Source organism: Lepisma saccharinum, chromosome 28 (genome assembly GCF_977018435.1).
Source record: "Lepisma saccharinum chromosome 28, izLepSacc3.1, whole genome shotgun sequence".
NCBI classification, from domain to species: Eukaryota; Metazoa; Arthropoda; class Insecta; order Zygentoma; family Lepismatidae; genus Lepisma; species Lepisma saccharinum.
This window is the reverse complement of record NC_139256.1, coordinates 2,882,387-2,896,487: the sequence shown is the minus strand read 5'-3', so window position 1 is coordinate 2,896,487 and position 14,101 is coordinate 2,882,387. Positions and strand designations below refer to the sequence as shown.

The 14,101-nt window shown below is 41.0% G+C and overlaps 1 protein-coding gene across 1 annotated transcript in view; it reads left to right on the top strand.

Moving 5' to 3' along the window:
- The window catches only part of LOC145980573 (visual system homeobox 2-like), a 243,517-nt gene that overhangs the window by 177,575 nt on the left and 51,841 nt on the right, over positions 1-14,101 (top strand). The window contains exon 4 of the mRNA XM_083113607.1: positions 234-357. Within this exon, the coding sequence (XP_082969733.1) occupies positions 234-357 (124 nt within the window). The remainder of the gene's footprint in view (positions 1-233; positions 358-14,101) is intronic.

Genomic DNA, 14,101 nt, shown 5'->3' with positions numbered 1-14,101 from the left:
ATATAAAAAAAAAACAATTTTAGTAGTGGCTGTTGGCTCTAAAATATGCAAAAAAAGGCGGCCAGGAGCCTGATCACCTTCGGCCGTGATCAAGAAAGTGTGGGGCCCTAACGACATGGCGTGTGCAAAGCACTTTTATTTTTAATATGCTATATACAAAATGCATAACTATCTGGGCACTAGCGATGTGTGCGTGTGTGTGCGAAGTATCTTGACGTTCCCCTTCGTTGCAGGACGATCTTCACAAGTTACCAGTTGGAGGAGCTGGAGAAGGCGTTCAAAGAAGCTCACTACCCGGACGTCTATGCGAGGGAAATGCTCTCGCTGAAGACAGACCTGCCAGAGGACCGGATACAGGTAGGTGATGACATTATCATCGGTGGCTTACCCTGACTTTTATCCCTGGGGTTATAAGCCTTTGAAAAATTATGAAAGAAAAAAAGAAGTCTTTCATCCTTCAAGAAGATATTTAATTAGTGGCTATTTGAATGTGAAAAGTGGCCTTTCTCTGTCATTGCAAACTCATTAGACGAATTGTGAATTGAATTGTTGCTATTAAGTCCACTTTATGCACAGATAGGCTAATGGGGACTGGATTTACAGTTTAAAGTGGGATCTGAACCACTATGCAATGTGGTTATAACAGGGTATAAGTTTAATTCCTGGTTTTCAAGGCGAACTTTACAAAAATTCATAATTCAATTAAACGCAAAAGAAAAGAAAAAAAATAGCACCACTGCGTTTGTGCTCTGCTATGAATTATGTGATCTTTCGGCAACTGGACGATATAGAAAACAATTTATTTTGTTCTGAGCCTGTTAACCTGACAACAGAAGGGTGGCGCCATGGTCGCTTACAGAGTGGATAAAAATTATGATTATCAAATCGTCCTCCTCCGTGGCTGTGCGGTCTAAGGCGCTGTGCTTTGGGCTCCGACTGCGGGACGGCATTGGTTCGAGCCCACCTGTGTATAGGACCGGTGGCAACCTACCGTCGTGAGGAAATTGGGGAGCTACGACTGAGTAGCGTAACACGGTCTGGGACATCTATAACGGCTGAGGGTTCGACGTGCTGACCCCACGTCACCCCATTACCGGTTGAAGATCTCCACACCTCTAGATAGGATTGTGGGAGGGAGACTGGCAGTCGGGAGATAGGCCAAGGCCCTTCCAGGGCTGTAGAGCCACAGGTTATTGTTATTATTAAATCACGCTAAACATTCAATTTTTAAGAGTAGTGCTATTTTTTTCTGACGGACTGTATACATGTATATATACGTATAGCTATATACTATATTTGTGTGTGTATACAAAAACATTTAATTTAATGTGCGAGGTTTGCATTTGTCATTTCACAAACTCAGACTCGAAATACATGTACAAATGCAAGTCACAAATGTTACGGGATATACTAATCTATGATAAATAGTTAATTGTGTAAGAATTTCAAACTCAAATTTACATATCAACTTCCAGATATCTTGCAATAATCTTCTGTCTGTCAGATTGTTCTGAAAAGGACGCTAACAAAGCAAACGGATTGAGAGAATTCTGTTTTATTGTCCACGCAGCTTTCTTCTCCTTCCTCGATATAAATAAAAGCTAAACTGTGAAAAACGTGCCTCAGGGCATTTCTCGTATAAATTCAATTGAATTTGTATTAATGAAAGTTGCAATTTTTCACGTCTACGGAGAAAAATGCACGCAGAATTCACGCAGAATTCCAGGAATTTCCGGTGACCCTGTTTTAATAATAACGTAATTACTAGGGCTCGGAAGTTGAGGAAAAATCCTTTTTTTCCCTAGTGTCCGAAGACGAGGCCCAACATAATAAATGTTCATTTTGGGTCATGGTAGGCCTGAAAAAGGTGGGTTTTATTTGTCCTTTTTTGCCTTTTTCGGCGTTTTTTGGCTCATTGGTCCTTTTTTAGCCTTTTTTAGGTCTTAACGGCTTTACTTTGCGACTTCATCTTCTTTCGACTACGTTTTTACTGCCCATTCTCAATTCGAATCATCATCAGTTCATCACCTCTTAAACATCCTTTCTGTAGAAAAGAAATAAAAATAAATAAATAAATAAATATATTTGAACCATTCATCAAACGAGAGAAAAACATTTTTGGACGACTGAAGCAGGTACGGTACAAGGTCCTTTAACCGTAACTTGTCTGGAAGGTCGCGCTGTAAGAGGCAACATTCTCTTATTTTGAAACTTTCAGTTTTTTCGCACTGTATTTTCCATACCACCAGAATTTTCTATTGTTTTATTCATTAAATATGCAATTAAAACTGAAGTTATTAATTAATTTGGATCACATTTATACGTCTTTTTCTCGTTTTTAGGTCCTTTTTTGACATTTTTATTTCTTTTTTTTGGCAATTTATAGGTCTTCAACTTCCGAGCCAATAACATTCACTAGATGCACTACCCGTTTGCACTTAAACCCAGCACCTAACCCTACCCTAAAATATAAATAGGGGGAGGAATCCATTTATAATTCCGACACTGGTAACTAGTAGGAAGTATTTTGAAGAGCAGACCGGAAACTCGTCGTACAGGGAAATAAATCGCGAGGCGGAAACACGCGACAAAGGAGACGGAAGATCAATAAATGGCTCTAAAATAGTGTCGCACGTGGGTGTGTAAATGTTTGAATAGCAGGTCTGAAACGCATTGATCATCGGTTGGGTGCCGGCGGGATTCAGCGAGATGTTGACTCAAACAAAATTGCCTTCTCTCCTCTTCACGCGTCGGATGCCCCCTCCCTTTCCTCAACGCCCCCCAAGCCCCCCGTTTGCCAATTTTATAATTCCATCTTGTCGCTGGCGACGCGATCAAAGGGTTCTTCTCGAGTCAATTAGCGACGAAACGCGGCGAGGAAAATTCGGCGAATTAGGCGGCGTGCATTGTGATATTTGGTGCTGCTCCGGTTCATTTCTTGGGATGGATCCCGATATCGACCAATCTTGGCCGGGCTTGTGCGCATGCGCTCGCTGGGATTGGTTCCCGAAGACTTTGGTTGTGCGTCGGATGCAGAATTGCATCTGGACCCCATGAAGCGTACACAGAACCCAACTCGATGAGCCTGGTCAAAGCAAACTACTGTAGGTGGCAGCACCCCTGTTCTGTTGATGGGCAATTGTTCTCCCATTTAAATACATGGGAAATTTGATGCTGAATGTGCTGCTATTACATTAAATTGCAAGTTTAATTTAATCTTATCCTCAGAAATTATGTCTGAACATGGTAGTTAAATAATCAGTGCTGTAAAAGTAAGATTTTTGAAAAAACGATCGTCAGCAAGAAAGAAGACATCGGAACTCAAAAAAGGCTTTAAATTTGCAAAGCACTTGTTTACGTCACCTGCAATTTTCACAATTTAAGGGCTTCATTGTTGTGAAAACGGTAAAGAATAATACATAATTCCGCGTGACTGTACTTTTATTTTAATAATTGTTATTAATAACTGACTCTTTCTTTCACGTGATATGATACTTTTCCACGTGGCTAGTAAATATGGTCCATTGTTTTATATAAACACAATTATCGAGAAGAATAGTTATTTCAAAAAATATTTTATCTTCTGTTTCATGTCTCGTAACCTCTAGGTCTTTCTTATTTACAGGAATTATAATTTTAAAATTGTTACGAAAATACGAGGGGAAAATGTCTGTTTGATACAATGAAAATATACGTTAATATTAAGTTATCGGATATGGCATAGTGTCATAGTATATAATAATAAATATCATGCGTTTACGCACTTAAAACATTTTTCTTTACAATTTTGGGAGCTTCTCAGATTCGTACTCCCGGCGTTGGACTACACATACTCGTAACCAAAAAAGAACTTAAAGAGTAGTGTAAAAATCTATTTTTTTTATATTATTGACCCATGGCAGCTAGAGACGACCCAAATGACGTCAATTTTAGTGCTCATTGTGCATAAACATATTATATTTAGCCCGTCTGAGCTTTAATTAATTCTTAGGTTAAGGAGAATATAATTTTCGGAAACTTAGGACTTGCGCTATACAGGGTGTAACATAAATATAAGTCATAATTTGGGGGACATATCCCTCACATGGAGACGATGAAATAATGTTATATGAATATGGGTCCGGTAATGCGTCATTGAAAACGCTGCACACTCTGTATGAAGCGAAAGCGGTGTAGTGTGGAATCTCGAGAAAGCTGTCAGATGCCACACACCCCACATCTGAACTGGCGGGAAACATGGTTGGAGACATTGGCGTTGACCCCGGGTGATTTTTTTTTGGGGGGGGGGGGTCGAGAAACACATCGTAGTCAGGAAACGCTTTATTGTAGTATGCTACTACATACTACACAACACTCCATACCAGAACACTGTACACCTGACCTGTAAGTAACAGACAAAAAGGTTCACAAGAAATGCTCAAAATGTCCGCCATGTGCACGGAGAAATTAACACATCAACATCACATTACTCTGTAATAAGGTTCCGGAGACCATGGGGAATAATCATAATAATAATCCGTGGCTCGACAGGCCTTGAAGGGCCTTGGCCGATCTCCCAGTCTTCCTCTCACAATCCTACCTACAGGTGCGGAGATCTTCAACCAGTAATGGGGTGACGCGGGTCAGCACGTCGAACCCCCAGTCGTTATAGGAGATTTCCCAGACCGGCTTTCGCTACTCACTCGTAACTCCCCAATTTCCTGACGATGGGGGTTGCCACCGCCCCTATACATACCGAGAACCCAGAGACTGAACCCAGGCGGACTCGAACCCATGCCGTCCCGCAGTCGGAGCCCAAAGCACAGCGCCATAGACCGCACGGCCACGGAGGAGCATGAGTTACTTTATCAAAATATTCAGCCAACATTCCTGAACAATATGTGCAAATTCGTTCGGTTCCACCCTGTATATATATATATGTACAATTAGCAAACAATTCTCTTCGGGAAAGCCAGTTCCTGGTGTCACAATATTGCTCGGATAGGCAGGATGACCTTCGCATAGCCAGGGAGTGATATTTCCCCGCGAGAGGCCGCTGATGAGCTTTCGAGTTGTCAATCAGCGGAGCGCTGCAGCCGCGCGGAAATTAGCCAACCCCGCTGCCTTCCGAAGGCCGGCCAATCAGACACGGCGCCTAATTGCATTGTAACAGTCGCCAATCGGACGCTCCCACTCCGCCGCGGGGGCGAGGGAAGATCTCGCGAACAAAGGACGAACGAGGCGAAAATGGCTTGCCATCGACTTGCACGGGTTCTTCGTTCGAGGTCTCGTGTCGGTAACAGGCAAATTGTCCATCAGGGTCTCCATTCTTTTGTATTCTGTAAATTCATCCCGTGTTGATTTACGGAATGATACGATGCAGGTGGGGCATTGCATTGTCACTGGTGGGACACCCAGTCTACATTACTTGGCATTAAATAAACTATTCTACAATTCCTGTGCAATGAATTATGAAACTACAGTCCCGCCGCTTTTGTAGCCGGCGCGGGGACCGCCTTTATGGCAGTGAGATTGTTTACCTATGAACAGGGTTGAGCGATTTAAATCAGCTTGGTTTAAATCTTGTCTTTTTTTGTTCTATTTCATTAAGGATCCGTTTTCGTCTAGAACTTTCAGTCCACGTAAGCATTACATTTTAATATTCTAGCTCTAGGTAATTTTAATGTGGGGACTTGAGCCTCCGGTCGGAACGGGCTTGGTATACATCATGGTGTAGCACTTGAAGACGGGAAAATCCCATTTTAGAATTAAGCAGGTCAGTAGATTATGGCAGGAAGTTCCCGCCTTGAAGTCAGTGCGATACTGCCCTGCCATTTCCCACGTTCACTGCTGTGCTAAAAAAAGTTCATTCAGCAATCATCCTTCGTGCAAAAATGGCAGGTTGCAAACGTCATGCTGTATGGCTTTTGTTTGATGAAATTAACGATACAGGTGTCAGTATATGAATGGAGGAAAAGCCACAAATCTCAAATAGACTAATGTGACTGATTTATATTCCGTCATCAAACAGTTGTTAACTGCACAGGCATCCGCAGCTGGCGTTGAAAGACAATTTTACTCGTTTGGTGTTGTTCAGTCATCGCTAAGAAACTGTTTGGGAACCGAAAAGGCAGCTAGGCTGGTGTTTTTGTTCAAAGTTTTTAACGATAAGCATGACGGAGAAGTCGACAGCTAGTTGGCATGGCAGATATGAATTTGACTAACTGGTCTTGGTACTAAGTTTCGAACTAAGAAAGTTACAACTTACCACAGACTTGCAATTGCTCAATATTCTTTGATATATTATCATAACGTACTTATTATATTACTCCAAACATGGTAACAAACAACCACTATTAGATAGAATCCATTTCAAAAATGTTCATTTTATAGCACGTGAATTGTACATTTATGTTCTTTTACTGAGTGCTATGTCATAATGCAATTTGAGAAACGTTTTCAAGTAAGTAAGGTATAGAGGTTGATACAATTTAACAATCTATGTAGAGGCAATTCGAAATGAAAATCAGTGTTGTTTTTATTCTGTTATAAAATGCATTTATTTGTATAATATTCTGTGCTTAATTCTCTGTCCTTAAAATTACGGACGTTAACTAGCAGATCGTTTTCAATTGCACCACAAGAAGCTTAGTAAAAGTTGTATAGAGGACAGAGGTTGCACTACAATTCATCTGTGCCTCATATTCCTTTAATTATGTACAAGAAGTTGATTTATGTATTCTAATAAATATACTACACTTCAAAACAAGTTTACAATATAAACAAAAAAACTGATTTAAATAAGAAAACCGGTTTAAACCAAATAAACCATGTTTTTTTTGTTTTTATTTAAAAACCCGGTTTTTTCACAACCCTGCCTATGAAGGAATTTGCTGTCAAACAGCCAATTAGGCAGGGGAAACAGGACTTTGTCAAAATAACCGTTCTGCACTGTGATTGCACCCCGGAAGGTAGGGCGACTCCACTGTATAGTCACAAGGCTACATTGTCAGCACAAAAACAAATCAGGTGCAAACGCAGGTAGAACGAAACTTTTATAGTATTCTTTTTTCACTTCCCTACAAGCCCTTGGTACACATGACCTGCCTTGTTCATACATTGCTGAGTTCCATAAAATGTGCTCTTCAATTTGTATATTTCGAATTTTTTTGTCGGTCCTGCATTCTCGAGAAGAAACAAATAGTTGCCATGACTTATGCACCAACCCTCGTATTATACCGAAGTCTCGGCCACTAATTCTCGGTTTGGTCTAAATTTTACAGAGGTCTGTCTCGTCTCGACATGTCTCGCAGGGTGTGGTCTCGTAATTGCCTCGATACCATCCCCAACAAAAATTTCCATCGCACCGTCACGTGGTTCTTCTAGAACAGGAGTTTCCAACTGGCGGCCCGCGGGCCGCATGCGGCCCCCGTTGCCTTTTTCTGCGGCCCGCGAAGCCAGTTTGCAAAATATATTAATTTTATTTATTTTTATTAAAATACGTTCTTTTTTTACTGAAGGAACGGATGCTCTGTGAAGAAGACAATATCACAGGTAGAATTGATTTTGCAGTCAATAATTATAATTAGAAGAATCTAAAATGACGTAACTTTCTCTTCACACCATGCATTCCATCCCTTCGCTATGTGGAATGAACTCGCCTGCTTCCGCGAAGGCTTCACTCTTTGTGTTCAGAAAAAAACTGCAGAGAGGCGCTATAGAGATCTGTTTTACTACGCACGAAGTACGAAGAGATATCCAAAGTTCCGACTCGGATTGTACTGTGACTGATTGTTAAAGTTTGTGCAATGAGCAATATCTCCAAAAAACGTAAGATTGAAAATTAAAATAGCTTCTCTCCAACTTGAATTGTGTGATTTGCAAGGCGATGTGTTCCTTCAAACTAGGCAAGAAAAGGGGCCAGAGTTTTTCAAATACCTTTCAAATGAACGCTTTCCAAACCTTCGTAGCTTTGGGCAAATATTGACATCGATGTTCGGCAGCACATACACGTGTGGAAGGGTTTCTTTCTTCAATGAAGTTCATCAAGAACCGCTACAGAAGCAGACTGGCAGATTCTTCACTGCTTCACCTTCTGAGACTTTCAAATACAGAAATTCAAATACAACTTTAATAAAAGAAGCAGATCGGGCTCAATTTTCACATTGAACACTTACTATGAAAGATTCTTATTTGAATGGTGTGTCTATAATTTCTTTCAATTAATCAATAAGTATTGGGTTTTTGTGAAATAAATTGTAATTATACAATTTTGATTTGTAATTCCATTGTTTTATTGCCTCATTTTAGAAATTTAGGTCATGCGAAAGTACTACATTTTCAGTTCAGTACTTACAATTTTTGTAATTTTTAATCCCCTCCCCCCCCAAAAAAAAATGCTGCCCGCCTATCAACTGCTGGATATGATTTTGGCCCTCGGACCTTTTGAAGTTGGAAACCACTGTTCTAGAACACGTTCCTTCCTAATTAACTCTAATTCCGAACCCACCGCTAGGGAAAAGAAGCATTGGAAGTCGCTGGAGCATTTGGCGAAAGCGGAAGTCGAATTGGACCCAAGGATTTCCTGCACCAAAAGCAGGATCCTGTTTTGGCGTATCACTCCGCCGCTTGAGAACAGTATCCCGTTTCATCCCGTTTCTCCGGTTACATCATTAGTATTCTAAAAAGCCTTTGCATTTGCTGTCGATCCAATTACATCATTAGGGCGGCCACTTGCAATTCCTCTAATTACATCATTACCTGTTTGGGTAACAAGCCAAATATCAATAAGTGTGTGCGTACAAATGTTTGCGGGGAGGGATTGCCTTGCTCTTGAATTAACGTGTTCTTTTTTATACAGTAAAAAAAAATAGTGATGGCTCTGCTACTAATTACACGCCAGAACGAATCAAACATTTTGTTTCCTTTTTTAAAATAGAATAGCTCCTAGTGCCACCTATCTGCAATGATATACAGTTACATACCTTTTTACTTTGATTTCGTGGAGGCGTTATGAATTGTAATGGGTTCTATTGGGTTCCGCTGCAGGGCCGGAACGTGTTTTCTGGCACAATTTAAATTCGGTACAAGTTGCGTATTGTTTCATTGAAAAAAGGTTCTTTGACCGTATTTAAATTGATCCGAAAAAAAAAAAAAGATTCCTGGACAGTATTTAAATTGATCCGGGGTAGTGTTGCCCACGAGACGAGACTTTGGCCTGTCTCGTCTCGAAAATATTCGTTTGTCTCATGACACATGGTCAATCTCGTCTCGTCTCGAATTTTAAAAAGCCTATCCCGTCTCGTCCCGTGGGCAACACTAATCCGGGGAAAAATGTTCCTGTACCGTATTTAAATTGATCCGGGGAAAAATGTTCCTGTACCGTATTTAAATTGATCCGGGGGAAAATGTTCCTGTACCGTATTTAAATTGATTCGGGGGAAAATGTTCCTGTACCGTATTTAAATTGATCCGGGGAAAAATGTTCCTGTACCGTATTTAAATTGATCCGGGGAAAAATGTTCCTGTACCGTATTTAAATTGACCTGGGGAAAAATGTTCCTGTACCGTATTTAAATTGATCCGGGGAAAAATGTTCCTGTACCGTATTTAAATTGATCCGGGGAAAAATGTTCCTGTACCGTATTTAAATTGATCCGGGGAAAAATGTTCCTGTACCGTATTTAAATTGATCCGGGGAAAAATGTTCCTGTACCGTATTTAAATTGATCCGGGGAAAAAATGTTCCTGTACCGTATTTAAATTGACCCGGGGAAAAATGTTCCTGTACCGTATTTAAATTGATCCGGGGAAAAATGTTCCTGTACCGTATTTAAATTGACCCGGGGAAAAATGTTCCTGTACCGTATTTAAATTGATCCGGGGCAAAATGTTCCTGTACCATATTTAAATTCATCCGGAAAGAAGGTTCCTGGATCGAATTGAAATACATTAAACATAAAAAGGTTCTTCACAGCCTAGAACCCATTTAGACTTCCTGATTTTCTCTTCCGGTCGGGAATCGAATTTATTTAATATTCCTGGACCTTTAACAATCGTACTTCAAAATGGCACACGCAACCTGGGAGGGGATATTTACCCCACCAGCGATCGTAACATCACTATTTTTAGAACAACGAAGAGATAAACAGTTTTGAACTGAAATACTGCATACTTTTACTAAACATAATGTCCATCTCTATGTTGGCCACTTCCCTCCTGATCTTTTTCTATTTCAAAGTTTATTTTTAAGCCCACATTAGACTAAAATGCATATGTATCATTCTAAAGTAGATTACTAACCATAGCTTACCCGAGGGAGGGGGCTGTCAGGTCCACCATCTTTATTTTTTCGATTTTTCAACTGTGAAAATATTAATAAAAAAATTGAAAATAAATTACAATGTTTCCTAGAGTGTTCCCAATATCTTTGTATTATATTTGTTCATAAAAACATAAATGTATGTAAAAAGGAGCAAAATGCACGTGGTGAGCCTATCAGAAGCCATCTTTGAATGCGAGTAATGCGAGACATTCATGCCAGTGACAGTGTACAATTGGCTGGTAATGATGGTAATTTTTGTAATTATTATAATTAATGAACAACTGCACCACTATAAACAAAAAAGCATTAATGAAAATTTATTATGCTTTTCGTGAGTTTTAGTGAATGGTAAAACATGTGTGTGACGCTAATGCAATAATGGTTTCTTTAAATTTATTTTTTATTTTATTTTATTCATTCTCGGACACGGTTATTTGTGAATCGGGAGCGAGATAGACATAGGAAATTTGATATTGCGATATATATCGCCAAGAAAATATCGTCACACGATATTATCGCAAAAATATCGTGACGATATATCGCCGAAACGACATATATCCTGACGAAATATAAACCTGGGTTCTACAGCCCGTAAGGGTTTTGGCCTATCTTCCGACGCCAGTCTCCCTCGCACAATCCTATGCCTCTTCAATCGGTGATGGGGTGACGTGGGGCCAGCACGTCGAACCCCCAGCCGTTTTAACAGATTTTTATGACCGGGTTACGCTACTCTCTCGTAAAGCCGAAAACCCAGAGACTGAATGCACCCAGACGGACTCTCGCAGTCAGAGGCCAAAGCCCTCCTGGAACTGCCGTCAGATACCCCTGGCACCGCCTTCAGCCTGTACCTTCGCTGCCCCTGTTGCGACCTCCCGTCTACACAAATTTGTGACTTTGATGTCATCATGCAAATTCCCTCCGCATCTGCGTCACAGGTCAACAGCTCCCAAGTTTTGGAAACGAAGAGGAGTTTCATTGCTTCCGTCGGGGGTGGAATGTATTCTAGGCACTATGATTGAATATTGTGCATTTTTTCTTGTGTGATATAAATGTCTGTATCATCGGGATGTGTAGTGAAGGACGATGTCAGTAGCAGTTAGCACTTCAAAAAGACGAAGTTTTAAAAGATATAGAAAAAAAATGTAGTGTTTTTTTATAATTCATATAACTTAATGACACCCACACACATAATTTAGCTTCATTTAATACTGTTAAAATTTTGAAAATTGGACTTGATTTACAAAGCTCCCCCTGAAAACCCGTGAGACCCCCCTGGAGATCAATTCTAGCTACGGACCTGTATACTACACTATTTACAACTTGAGGCGAGCTACTGCCAATTCTCGTACGTGTTCATCCAACCAGAAGAGGCTCCCCAGATAGAAACTGACTCGGGTGGAACCTTTGCAGAAACATTCGAGGTAAAAAGCGTTCCCTGTTTTGCAAATCTGTTGCTGCTGGCTTTTTCCGCATCGCCCTGAAAGGCTGCGTGCGGTGGTCACGTGCTCACGTCAAGATCCGGCCTGTCGTTGGCACGTCGCCTGTCAATTAAACGCGGGTTTCCAATCTTTGCAAAATAGACAAAGTGTCAAACCAATTTGCAAATCTATCCATGAACGCAGCGGGACTCCGTCTAAAGCTCTGCTCCCAATCAACTCGCCCGCCGGACTCGGGAGAGGTGGGAGGGGGCGGGGGTGCGTGGAGGGGGAGCTCCTCCATTTCCACCGTCATTGTTGTCGCCCATGTTGGGTCGGCTTTAGAAAAATTTCCTTTGTAATTACTGCATTAACTCGATTAACACTTTCAAGTAGCTCGTGGCTGGGGACGGAATTTTCCACGAAATATTAGTACAATACCGGCATTCATTTCGCTGCTCCCCCTAAGGCAGACCAACGCGTAAGATCGCAACAATCAGATTTTGGTAAGCAATTTTCTTTTAACTATATTTCGTAGCGCAATTAATCCAGGCTCCTTCTCGAATTGAAATAAACTCGTACGAGATGTATTGAATACGGCATCCATGGCCGTGCCGAGACTCGAACCCGGAACCTTTGGTGGTGGGATCGTGAGTCGATCGTTCGGTGACGGAGACAACTTCAACAGGCCTAGATTTTAGTAGCCACGTCTACTGTCCGAGCAAAAATTATAGATACTGGTGTTTGGACTCCAATTAAGAATTAATCAGAAGATCTACATAAAAACAAGTTACATCAAAATTTAGCTTATTCAATTCTGCGTTAATCTATGCTAACCAAATTTTCTTTCGAGTATGCCTTCTATTTATTATCGTCGTGAGAACAAAAAAAAGTGCATTTTTTTAGCTTCGCAAACGATCGCGCTCTTTGAAATTCTACAAATAAAGAACGGGTTGTCCGATCGTGGTGAAATTTTTAATACGGTGCAGGCAGAAAGGTTTTCAACACAATTCTTAATTTCCAGATTTTCAAAATTTGTAAAAAAGCTGTTCTTATCAATTTTGCAAAACAACTTTTTCTTACGTAGAAATTTTCAGCGAAAAATGCAGGCTCGACCAGGACTCGAACCTGGGTCTCTGGCATACCGTGCCATTGCTTTAACAACTTTTTTTTTTAAGGAAATACCCCTACACGGAGGTATCCCCCACCATTTACACTTTTTCTCATTTTATACTTTTCAATTGTTACAGTTTCTCAGTTTCTTATCATCTGGACAAACACAAATACGCATGCCTTACCCGGGACTCGAATCCGGAACCCCTGGCGTTGTAGTGCGCTCTGCTAACCACTCCGCCACAGAGGTCGACTAACCACTGAGCTACCGAGCCGGCCTGGCCTCGCCTGATTCTTCGCTGGCGCTGTTTTACTTGGGTGGAATCGTCTCTGCCCGTTGCTGTGCATAGGCACGATTCCACGCAGGTAAAACAGCGACAGCGAAGAATCAGGCGAGGCCAGGTCGGCTCGGTAGCTCAGTGGTTAATGCAATGGCACGGTATGCCAGAGACCAGGGTTCGAGTCCTGGTTCAGCCTGCATTTTTCGCTGACAATTTCTACGTAGTACATCTCCTGTGTGTGCCTAATCTTCAACTTTTTCTTAGTATTGGGTAGACCTACAAATACAATATTAGTCTTGTTTTGATGTCACATTATCATTGTGACTTTACATTGCGAAATCTATTTTATAGAGATTTTTATTCAACGGAGTGAAAATGTCCTTGGAACGTGACAACACTGCACACAGCGATGTCCGTTGAACCGTGAGATCTGCGGGCTGGCGCTGCGAGTCAGTGCAGTACATAGAATAACAATAGTTTAGTGTACTGATTTGATTGGTAACACGTATACAAAAGAAGCACAACACCGAGATCAAGGTATCCTCATAGATTCAAAACTGAATTTCGATAATCACATATCAACCATCACAAAAAAGGCAATGCGTATGCTAGGCCTACTTTACAGATTCACCGAAATCAATAACCCGAAAGCACTTTCCATTTACTTCAAGACATTTGTGTCCCTCATTCTAGAATACTGTTCACCAATCTGGAACACGGCTGCCCCTTCTCATACCTCCAAGATAGACCGTGTTCTCAGCTTTTTCCTCTCCATCGTTCGATATAGAGTGCCTGCCCTGAGACACCTGTCTAAGAGAGATCTGCTTGTAAATCTGCATATTAATACTCCAGAAACTCGTACACTGTAAAAAAAAAAGCCGTAATTTTACGGTGACCTCACCGGCAGCTCGGGCGCCAGTGGCGTCACCGTAAAATTACAGTGGTTTCACCGTAATTATGAACGACATTGCACCATAATATTACAGAAA